This window comes from Artemia sp. Qi Xiang Cuo, chromosome 3 (assembly GCF_049724085.1).
Source record: "Artemia sp. Qi Xiang Cuo chromosome 3, ASM4972408v1, whole genome shotgun sequence".
Taxonomy (NCBI): domain Eukaryota; kingdom Metazoa; phylum Arthropoda; class Branchiopoda; order Anostraca; family Artemiidae; genus Artemia; species Artemia sp. Qi Xiang Cuo.
Window position 1 is genome coordinate 16,881,010 of NC_142796.1, and position 12,538 is coordinate 16,893,547.

General features: G+C 32.0%; 1 protein-coding gene across 1 annotated transcript in view; it reads right to left on the reverse strand.

Annotated features, from left to right (window-relative positions):
- The window catches only part of LOC148953810 (uncharacterized), a 273,349-nt gene that overhangs the window by 151,212 nt on the left and 109,599 nt on the right, over window positions 1-12,538 (reverse strand). Inside the window, exon 12 of the mRNA XM_089085651.1 lies at window positions 8,495-8,689. Within this exon, the coding sequence (XP_088941777.1) occupies window positions 8,495-8,689 (195 nt within the window). The remainder of the gene's footprint in view (window positions 1-8,494; window positions 8,690-12,538) is intronic.

Sequence of the window (12,538 nt, forward strand, 5' to 3'; positions counted from 1 at the left end):
ATTAAGAAGGCTATTTTTTCTTTGAAATACACATTTACATCATAATTTTTGTCTCTAAAATTCATCTATTATTTAAACTGATTTGAATATTGGTCTCGTATGTAATAGTCAATTTGGTGGATAGGGATTACCCTTTACTAACATTTTTTTTCACCGAACTGTTAGAACATAAGAAAAGTATAGAAAACCAATTTCTATTTCTGTATCGGTCAATTTCTAAGACACCATCTTTAATCATTCTTAAACAACGCTGAAGAAAAAAACCACTGTTTATCCGCATCAAATTATTCAGAAGGCTATTTTTTCATTGAAATATACCTTTTAAATATAATTTTCATATCTAAAATTCATATCTTATTAAAATGATTTGAATATTGTTCTCGTATGTAATAGTCAATCTGGTGGATATGGATTACCCTTTACTAACATTTTTCCAAGGGGGGCCACCGCTGTTTATCGACATTAAATTATTAAAAAGGCTATTTTTTCTTTTAATTACACATTTACATCATAATTTTTGTGTTTAAAATTCATCTATTATTAAAATGATTTGAGTATTGTTCTGGTATGTAATAGTCAATTTGTTGGATAGGGATTACCCTTTATTAATATTTTTCCAAGGTGGGCCACCTCTGTTTATCGACATTAGATTCTTAAAAAGGCTATTTTTTCTTTTAAGTACACATTTACATCATAATTTTTGTGTCTAAAATTGATCTATTATTAAATTGATTTGAATATTAGTCTCGTAAGTAATAGTGAATTTGGTGGATAAGGATTACTGCCCTTTACTAACAATTTTTTTCCCACCAAACTGTTAGAACATAAGAAAAGTATAGAAAGCCAATTTTCTATTTCTGTATCGATCATTTTCTCAGTCACCATCTTTAATCATTCTTAAACAATACTGAAGAAAAAAAACACTGTTTATCGACATTAAATTATTAAAAAGGCTATGTTTTCATTGAAATGCACCTTTTGAATATAATTTTCATGTCTAAAATTCATCTATTATTAAAATGATTCGAATATTGTTTTCGTATGTAATAGTCAATCTGGTGGATATGGATTACCTTTACTTACATTTTTCTAAGGGCCAAAGGCCACCCCCATTTTTTTCTGAAATACACCTTGACATTATAATTTTTGTATTCAAAATTCATCTATTATTAAACTGATTTGAATATTTGTCTCGTATGTAATAGTCAATTTGGTGGATAGGGATTACCCTTTACTAACATTTTTTCCCATCGAACTGTTAGTACATAAGAAAAGTATAGAAAACCAATTTCTATTTCTGTATTGATCAATTTCTCAGTCACCATCTTTAATCATTCTTAAACAATACTGAAGAAAAAAACACTGTTTATCGACATTAAATTATTAAGAAGGCTATTTTTTCATTGAAATGCATCTTTTAAATATAATTTTCATATCTAAAATTCATAAGTTATTAAAAGGATGTGAATATTTTTCTCATATGTAATAGTCAATCTGGTGGATATAGTCTACCCTTTACTAACACTTTCCAATGGCCAAACATTGGGTACATTTTTGCATATTTTTTAATAAAGTGTGGTCTTACTTTTCAGAAATATGCAAAACCCAGTTTAAAATACATCTGATTTTATTAATAACAATTGATTTTTTTGAATAAAGTTGGATTTTAATATTCAGAAATATGAACATCACAGTTTAAAAAACATCTGATTCTATTATTAAAATTATTTGAATATTGCTCTCGTATGTAATAGTCAATCTGGTGGATATGGATTATCCTTTACTAACATTTTTCCAAGGGCCAAACATTGGGTACATTTTTGCATATTTTTAATAAAATGTGCTTTTAGTTTTCAGAAATATGCACATCCCGGTTTAATATATACCTGGTTTTATTAATAATAATTGATTTTTTTTAATAAAGTTGGATTCCAATTTTCAGAAATATGAACATCACAGTTTAAAAAACATCTAATTTCATTAATAACTTTTGATTTTGTTTTTAATAAAGTTGGGTTTTTTTCATTGAAATGGACCTTTTCAGTATACTTTTCGTCTCTAAAATTCATCTATTATTAAAATGACTTGAATATTGTTCTCATATGCAATAGCCAATCTGGTGGATATGGTTTAACCTTTACTAACATTTTCCAAGGGGGGCCACCACTGTTTATCAACATTAAATTATTAAGAAGGCTATTTTTTCTTTGAAATACACATTTATATTATAATTTTTGTGTCTAAAATTCATCTATTATAGAAATGATTTGAATATTGGTCTCGTATGTAATAGTCAATTCGGTGGATACGCATTACCCTTTACTAACATTTTTTCCCCACCGGACTGTTTAAATATAAGAAAGGCATAGAAAACCCGATTTCTAGGTTACTAGGTTACGTGCTCGCACGTAACCTTGTCTAAATTAATTGGAAAAATTAAAACTGAACTTTGACTCTTCTTTGGTAAAATTCAGAATTGGGCTAAATTAACAGTGTTTTTTTCTAATAATAGATGAATTTTTGACACAAAAATTATAATGGAAAGGTGTATGAATGAAAGGTGAGAAATTGTTCGTTACAGGAATAGAAAATTGGTTTTTCATACTTTTCTTATGTTCAAACAGTTCGCTGGGGAAAAAATGTTAGTAAAGGGTAATTTATATCCACCAAATTGAATATTACATACGAGACCAATATTCAAATCATTTTAATAATAGATGAATTTTAGACAAAAAAATTATAACGTAAATGTATATTTCAAAGAAAAAATAGCCTTCTTAATAATTTAATGTCCATAGACAGTTGCGGCCCCCCTTGGAAAAATGTTAGTAAAGGGTAAACCATATCCACCAGATTGACTATTAAATACGAGAACAATATTCAAATCGTTTTAATAATAGATCCATTTTAGAGACGAAAATTATATTGAAAAGGTGCATTTCAATGAGAAAAACCCAACTTTATTAAAAAAACAATGTTATTAATAAAGTCAGATGTTTTTTAAACTGTGATGTTCATATTTCTGAAAATTAAAATCCAACTTTATTAAAAACAAATCAATTGTTATTAATAAAATCAGATGTATTTTAAACTGGGATGTGCATATTTCTGAAAAGTAAAACCATACTTTATTAAAAAATATGCAAAAATGTACCCAATGTTTGGCCCTTGGAAAAATGTTAGTAAAGGATAATCCATATCCACCAGATTGACTGATACATACGAGAACAGTATTCAAATCATTTTAATAATAGAATCAGATGTTTTTTAAATTGTGATATTCATATTTCTGGAGATTAAATTCCAACTTTATTAAAAAAAATCAATTGTTATTAATAAAATCAGATGTATTTTAAACTGGGTTGTGCATATTTCTGAAAAGTAAAACCACACTTTATTAAAAAATATGCAAAAATGTACCCAGTGTTTGGCCCTTGAGAAAATGTTAGTAAAGGGTAATCCATATCCAACAGATTGACTATTACATATAAATCATTTTAATAATAGATGAATTTTAGACATGAAAATTATATTGCAAAGCTGCATTTCAATGAGAAAATACCCTTCTTAATAATTTAATGTCGATAAACAGTGTTTTTTTTCTGCAGTATTGTTTAAGAATGATTAAAGATGGTGACTGAGAAATTGATCGATACTGAAATAGAAAATTGATTTTCTATACTTTTCTTATGTTCAAACGGTTCGGTGGGAAAAAAATTTTAGTAAAGGGCAGTAATCCTTATCCATCAAATTCACTATTACTTACGAGACTAATATTCAAATCATTTTAATAATTGATGAATTTTAAACACTAAAATTATAATGCAAATGTGTATTTCAAAGAAAAAATAGCCTTCTTAATAATTTAATGTCGATAAACAGTGGTGGCCCACCTTGGAAAAATGTTAGTAAAGGGTAAACCATATCCACCAGATTGACTATTAAATACGAGAACAATATACAAATTGTTTTAATAATAGATCAATTTTAGAGACGAAAATTATATTGAAAAGGTGCATTTCAATGAAAAAAAATCCCAACTTTATTTAAAAAATCAATGTAATTAACAAAATCAGATGTTTTTTAAACTGTGATGTTCATATTTCTGAAAATTAAAATTTGAAAATTTAATGAAAATGAAAATTTAAAAAATCAAACGTTATTAATAAAATCAGATGTATTTTAAACCGGGATGTGCGTATTTCTGAAAAGTAAAATCACACTTTACTAAAAAATATGTAAAAATGTATCCTATGTTTGGTCCTTGGAAAAAATGTTAGTCAAGGGTAATCCATATCCACCAGACTGACTATTACATACGAGAACAATATTCCAATCATTTTAAAAATAGTATCAGATGTTTTTTAAACTGTGATGTTTATATTTCGGAAAATTAAAATCCAACTTCATTAAAAAAATCAATTATTATTAATAAAATCAGATGTGCAGACCGGGATGTGCATATTTCTAAAAAGTTAAAACCCAAACTTTATTAGAAAATATGCAAAAATGTACCCAATGTTTGGCCTTTGGAAAAATGTTAGTAAAGGGTAATCCATATCCAACAGATAGACTATTACATACGAGAGCAATATTCAAATCATTTTAATAAGAGATGAATTTTAGACATGAAAATTATATTGAAAAGTTGCATTGCAATGAAAATATAGCCTTCTTAATAATATAATGTCGATAAACAGTGTTTTTTTTCTTTAGTATTGTTTAAGAATGATTAATGATGGTGACTGAGAAATTGATCGATACAGAAATAGAAATTGGTTTTCTATACTTTTCTTATGTTCAAACAGTTCGGTGGGGAAAAAATGTTAGTGAAGTGTAATCCATATCCACCAAATTGGTTATTACATACGAGACCAATATTCAAATCATTTTAATAATGGATGAATTTTAGACACAAAAATGATAATGTAAAGGCATATTTCAGAAGAAAATGGGGGGTGGCCTTTGGCCCTTAGAAAAATGTTAGTAAAGGTAATCCATATCCACCAGATTGACTATTACATACGAGAACAATTTTCAAATAATTGCAATAATAGATGAATTTTAGACATTAAAATTATATTGAAAAGGTGCATTTCAATGAAAAAATAGCCTTCTTAATAATTTAATGTCGATAAATAGTGTTTTTTTTCTTCATTATTGTTTAAGAATGATTAAAGATGGTGACTGAGAAATTGATCGATACAGAAATAGAAATTGGGTTTTCTTTACTTTTCTTATGTTAAAACAGTTTGGTGGAAAAAAATGTTAATAAAGGGTAATCCATATCCACCAGATTGGCTATTACATACGAGACCAATATTTTAGAAACAAAAATTATAATGTAAGGGTGTATTTCAGAAAAAAATGGGGGGTTGCCTTTGGCCCTTGGAAAAATGTTAGTAAAGGGTAATCCATATCCACCAGATTGACACTAGTTGATTTCTAAGGATTTCTTGCGTATTATACAGAACACACTTGTACTTGTGTATTATACAGAACACAGTCGAGAACCACCAAAATAAAAAATAATATGATTCGCTTAATAGAGTTAGCATTCCCTGAGATGCCTTATCTTTTTCGTTTCTACTTTCAAATCCCCTAAAATGTCAATTAATCTCTGACGTTTCCTTTTGTTCTGGCAACTGTGCACAAATACATTTTAAATTCCTATGAAGCCTTCCAAATTTATCATGTCTCATGGAGAAATTGTGTCAAACAAATATCTTGTCCCGTCAGTATTTCTAACTCCCAGATAAGAATGTTCACGAGATGAAATTTCCTTATCTGAAGATGTCACATGTCTCGGTACGTATATTAGGGGGTTAGCCCCCTAGTCAATACCTCGCTCTTTACGCTAAAGTTCTAATTTCTGTTCCAATTCTTTAAGAATGACCTCATAATCACAAAGGCCGTTAATTAGAATAAATAGCTCTGATGAAAGTACAAAAAAAACTTTGGCGTAAAGAGCGAGGTAATGACTTGGGAGCGAATCCCCCAATCATATACGTAACAATTTCTGTTCATTTTATATTTGATGTTGCTCCTTACTTTAAGTTGAACAAACTTTTTTTTATTTAATTCGCTAAAGAAGTGAAGTCTTTCAATAAAACATGAAGTAAAAATGCCCTTCGATTTAGGAACATCCATAGCTTGCTCTTTAGAATAAAGTTCTTGGCACTTTCAACAAAGTTTCCAATTCTAAATAAACAGCCCCTGTATTTCAGTTGCCGTTCTTAAGAAATTGGGACAAACAGTTAATTTTTAGCGTAAAAAGCAATGTATTGAGGAAGGGGCAATTTTCATATACGGAATAATTTCTGTTTGTTTTGAGTTTTTATGCTGCTGCTTACTTTCAGTTTGATCGTTTTTCCAATATTGCCGGTAAATCTGGCTCACCCTCCATGGAATATACCCTCCCCCTACGGGGAAACTCCTCCATGGGACTTTCATCCAACATAAAGTGCACCCCACATCCGATCAAATTTCCTCTAGACAGTTCCATCCTCGCTGAAAATCCCCCTCCCCGTAAAATATTTTGCGGACGATTCAGTCTGAAAAATTCTCCTTGGCATAGTTTCATTTGAAAAAGACTTTTATCACTTCATTTGAAATCAGTTTCTCGATCACTCCGGAAATAACCCCTTACCTGGAAATTTTTTTCAGGAAATCAAAACACGCGGAAAATAGCCCCCGGATAGTTTCCCGGAACATCTCCACATGCAAAATTGAGCTGGCAAAGAGAATGTAGGACAATTAAAAATAATTTCGCATTGGAATTCTCTCAAATCCCCCTAGTGCAAAATTACCCCTGGAAAATTCACCTTCCAGGAATTTCCATCCCCAAGGAAGATTTTCCCTATGAAAATCCACCCCGAGAACAAAATCTCCGCCCCCTCCCATACAAAATGTCTCTATGCTTCCCAATAAAAAATATTATACGTAAAGAATGGGCAAATTTCACAACTTACAGTTCTCTAACCATGGACTGTGGGGGGTCATTTTACCCCTAAGGACATAGTTATTTACCACAGTATCGTTCAACTATACTGAACAAAATGGATATCTAAAAATTTTTATCAAATAACTTTGGGGGAAAAGGGTGCGTAGGAGGGGAGCCAGTTGCCCTACAATTATTTAGCCACCTAAAAAGGGCACTAGAACTTTTAATTTATGTTCAAATGCACCTTCTCCCGATCTCCTAGGACCCTTATTTCGATAAGATCACTCTTGGAAAAAAAACACGAATCCGTGATCTTTCTTCTGGCAAAAATAGCAAAATTCCACATTTTTTTTTATATAGGAGCTTGAAACTTGTACAGCAGGGTTCTGTAGCTTGCTGAATCGGATGGTGAGATTCTCATTAAGATTCTTTGAATTTTAGGGGGTGTTTCTCCCTATTTCAAAAATCAGGCAAATTTTTCCAGACTCATAACTTTTGATGGGTAACACTAAACTTGATGAATTTTATATATTTAGAATCAGAATAAAAAGCTGTTTCTTTTGGTGCATCTTTGATATCAAAATTCCGTTCAATTTCTTTTAGAGTTTCGGTTACTATTGAGCCGAGTCACTCAAATCCTTTGGGCAAAGTATTGGTCGTCAACTATATCCTTTAACAATTTATTTAAGACCATAACGACTGACATGTCCTTAGTTTTAGAGGGGATAGTTTCAGATGGGGGGGGGGATAAAGTAGATGTCCCTAAGTGGGGTAGTGCGGAAATAAAAAACAAACAAAATTCCCAGTTTTAGGCCACCAGTTTTCAGGAAAGGACAATTAAAGAGGGGAAGAGAATGATTTAAAGGCAATAACAAGGTTCGAGTCTTCATAATGACAGTTTCATCGAAACAATGTAACATTATGTAACAACAGTGTAGCAGCGTAAACAGTGTTTTCTGTTGTTTTATCTTCCCTAATATAGAAGATTTATCGACTCTTCAAACACATTTCCCCTCGATGTCCTTCCCCCTCGTCCTCTCCCTTCACAAAAAAAACAAACAAGATGGTGTGTCTAAAACTGGCAGTTTTTCATGACATACAAAATTGTGTTTACCCCTAGATGGCCAGTTTTTCCTTCTACTCCTGTATTCCTTGGTACACGGGTGAAGTGAGGTGGAAGCAAAAACAACATACCTAACCCACAATTTTTGGGAGGGGAACCGTTAAAAATCATTTTAGGGGGAAGAACTTTATGTAAAAGCAATCCCAAGGCACTAATCCCCACAATTCCCGCCAGAAAGGGAGTATTTTCCTCGAATTGGTCTAACAATAAGGTATTGTGCTGTCTTCCTCACTCCAAGAAAATTCTTGGCTTCTTTGGCCCCTCCCCCCTTCCCTGAAAATTATCGCCTTCCCTGCCCTGCTTCCCTGCCCCCACTCCAAGAAAATTCTTGCCTTCCCTGCCCCCCCCCCCTAAAAGCAAAAAACAGCAAACAAAACGGTGTCATTGAATATGTTCATCCTTGATGGCCCATCCAGAATCATACTTACTTCTAGCTGACGAATTTTCGCTTCTAATCCGGTCTTCTCTGCTTTCAACATTCCGATTTCTTGTTCAAAACCACCAGAAAGAACTGATCTAGCCTCCAAGTCAGCCAAATTTTGGGACTTCTCTCTTTCTGCTACAATAAGTTGAGTACTTAGCTCTTCTTTTACTTTTTCTGCCTCTTGAAGATCCGATAAATACTGAAAATTAATTTGAATCAGAATTGAAATCAGACTGCAGGGACGCAGTAAAAACGAGGACCATAGTCAAGATCAATTTGGGTAAGTCTACACCCGATCTTACAAACAGAGATGCGTGCGAAATTCAGATTCTGCTAGTACATTTTGAGCTGTTTTCTGAATTAGAAGTAAATATTGAGATTTTTTCAATTCTAGCTTTTGAAGAAAGAATTCTCAGCTTGATGATACTTAAAAAATAAAGTTTTTCGAAAAGAAATTAAAAGATATCCTTTTTTACATGTTCCTGCAAGAGACTAAATAATCATGAAAGTTTTCATACACAGAATATTTATAGAATAATTACAGAATATTCACAGGATTTTCATAGACGGAATATTTAGATAGTTTAATATCGCCGAAGTTGTAAAATATATTTGCCAAACAGAATGTTTTGAGCAATTGAGTAAAAACTGAGAATGTCGAAAATCTGCATAGTCCAAACAGCCAAATCTCATAGTCAAAGGATACTTCGAATACTGTGTGAATCTTGAAAAACAAACCTGGTCCTACAAAAGATTTTACGGTCAATTTTTAATGTTTTTCTTATATTTTATGTTTTATTTCTTGTATGTTTCATGTTTTTTGCATATTTTCTGTCCTTTTCCTCTGTCGACATTTTTGTCCGGTCCTTTGACTGAAATAGGATGGCAATGTGGAAAGCTAAATTCTGAAGAAAAATAGTAATAAACGCTGTCTACAATCTAACATCAACATTCAGTACTTAATTAGCATTAAAGAAAACCGTGTATGGTAGTAGAGAAAAATCGAGACAGTGAACTGGAAGGAAATAATAACCTTGGCCTCGTTTGAATAACAGAGAAACTTTTTCCGACGTTCAAGTTATGACTTTGCTTGTTATTTATTTGGAACATCTTGTTATTTATTTGGAACATTGCTGTGGGGGGGGGAAGATTTTTTCGGGAGGGAGGGGGGTAAATTAAAAAACTTAAAAAACGCATCAAAAATATGTTTATATTCATTTTTGTCACGTTTTTACGAGTCAAACAAACTTTTCGAGGAAGGAGGGGGATTAAAACCCCCCTAACCTACCCTGGATACGGCCTTGTATGTTTTACTTAGGGCAGAAAACTGAGAGTCAGATGTTTTATACATGAACAGTGCAAACTGAATTTTTTTGGTAAGCCATTTAGGAATTTACTTTTTTTACATATTCATTAAATAATCTAAGTAGTTATAAAATTTCTAGAAACAATTAAAACAGTGCAATATCGTATAAATTGTGAAGGCAAAACCATTTTTTAGCCCTTGAGCAAAAAAGCCAAGCATTAAATGCCTGCATAGTTCAAATAGTATATGCTCGGATGTCATTATTCTTAAATCGTTTTGTTTTCGTACCGAAAGGTAGAAACATGTCTACACCCCCCTCATCTTTTTTAGTCTGGATGAGACTGGGTAAGTCTGTGTAAAACTTATTTAGTTTAGCGTAGCTATCATTCAAGTTTTAGTACCTCAGTAGTGATATTTGGATCGCGATTTCCAAAGAGAATCTAGGGGGAAGGGAGGAAAAAGCGATTTTCCATAATTGGCCAAATGTGATAAAATCCCTCCAAAATTACATGTGATAGCATAACTTACAAGCCTTCTGCTAGTAAGTGGCAACAAGGTAAAAAGATTAAAGAATCTAATTCTTTAATCTTAGATTTTGATCAACAGATTTTTGAAATCTTGCTATTTCGCACAGAACTTTTAAAATATGATTACCCAGTCCTATTTTTTCCAGCTATTAAATTGCCTTATTTTTCCTATTTCATGCATCTTCAACAATAAATAAAAGTTCAAACAGGGATAAAATCCTTTTAATAGACAGTGATAATGATAACAGTGATAAAAATTCACAAAAATACCAGATATTTCGGTCACATATGCAGTGATCGTCATCAGTAGTTTTACTACTGATGACGGTCACTGCATTTGATTCAATGATTCCTGAGGAATCATTGAGAAAAATATCCAACAACCGCTCGGGCTTACGATAATAAAACATGTCTAAATAGAGTAAAGCAACTCTTTTCCACAAAAAGTAAAATAAAGCCCCCCAACTTCCTCAACCTCTGCAGTGTTTTCCCCTTTTTATATAGGAAATTTCCAGACAAATTCGTAATCTCTAGCCAAGTCAAGGAGCCAAGGAAGTTTGAAGTCGCCACCTTGCGAAAATGAGCATATAAAATCTTAATTTCACTTTGAATTCAAAATTTTTCCTCAGTAAGAAGAGGAGTGCCACCCCTTTTTTAACATTCTTAAACACAAAATTATACATCATTTCTGTTACGTCTACGTCTTTTCTGTTACGTCTCTTTTACATCATTTCTGTTACGTCTTCTGTTACGTCTGTTACATCATTTCTGTTACTTCTAATTATGCATCATTTCTGTTACGTCTATGTCGTTATTTCTATTGCGTCATCATTTCTGTTGCATCTGACGTTTTCGTACTACTTAGATATTTGCGAAATTATTAGTCTTAGATATTTTGTCGAACTATTCTCGAAGGCAAGATCAGCGGGCAATGTATTTTCAATCACAATTTTACACTAAATTACACTGTTGATTCTCCCTTCGAGAACGGCTTAGCAAAGGTTATTGCCATTTAGCTCAGAAGCTTGAAAAAAAATGAATTCTACTTAAAAGAAATGATAACTTCACCCTCAACCTGACCTTAATCTTTATTCCGATCAAGTGGCGCCAGCGGTCGTAGAAAGCCAGGTGAAAGCTCATTCAAACGAAATCAGATATGCAACTAAGATCTGCTATGAATAATATTTCGCCCATAAATTCTAGAATTATCGTGAAACATTTTATATGAAAACTGTTAATTTTCATAAGCTAAAATTCAGATTTAGGGAATAAATATGTTACCCCGTTGAAGCTAGTCCTTGGAAATAGGAAGGTTTTATAAAAAGCTTGCCTGAATTTTTAAATCATTAGTCATCTCTGAATTTTTACCGTATAGCGTTTTGGCCGTATTCGGCCAGCGGTGCAAATTGGTTTTATTACACAAAATGACCAAATATGTCACATTGTCAAACACTATAAATCTAAATTTCCATTCTAAAGAGCTTTTTTCTGAATTCCCCCGATCTTATGTATGATATTGGCACCCCTAGAAAAACAAAGGAACCAATTTAATCCATTTAATTTACCTCGGTACCTATGTATTATACTGCCAACACTCAAGTTTACACTGTGTAAAACTCGAGAACAAAACGGTTTTATTTATCTGTATTAAGAAACAATTAGCTCAGTGCGTAACTTTTCTCAGGTGCGTAACTTTTGATGGGTATGACTAAAATTGATGAAACTTATATATTTGAAATCACCATAAAAATCGGATTCTTTTGAAGTATCTTTTGGTATCAAAATTTCGTTTTTCAGAGTTTCGGTTACTATTGAGCCGGGTCGCTCCTTACTTACAGTTCGTTACCACGAAGAGGTTACCCCCACCCCTAATGTGCAAATATATAACCCAAATTTGTTTCTAAAGTATTATATTTTCATCATGCTCTGGTATTTTTCATTAGAATTAACCTAACTTCACTTCAGGAGTGTTGGTGGTATAACACATAATTACCTTTACCTCATCTATTTTATTTTCTATTCTTCATATATTTTTTTCTCTCTTAGTAATTAAGTGACTTTTTTCTCTGCGAAGTTACTCGTACATCTCCCCCCTAGAGCCTTTGGGGGGCTAGTATAGTGTCTTATTATATGTATATTTCATCATAAGTAAATCTCATTTTATAATATGATCATTTTATTTTTAGGAATTCCTCATATTTTCCATAAAATTTTC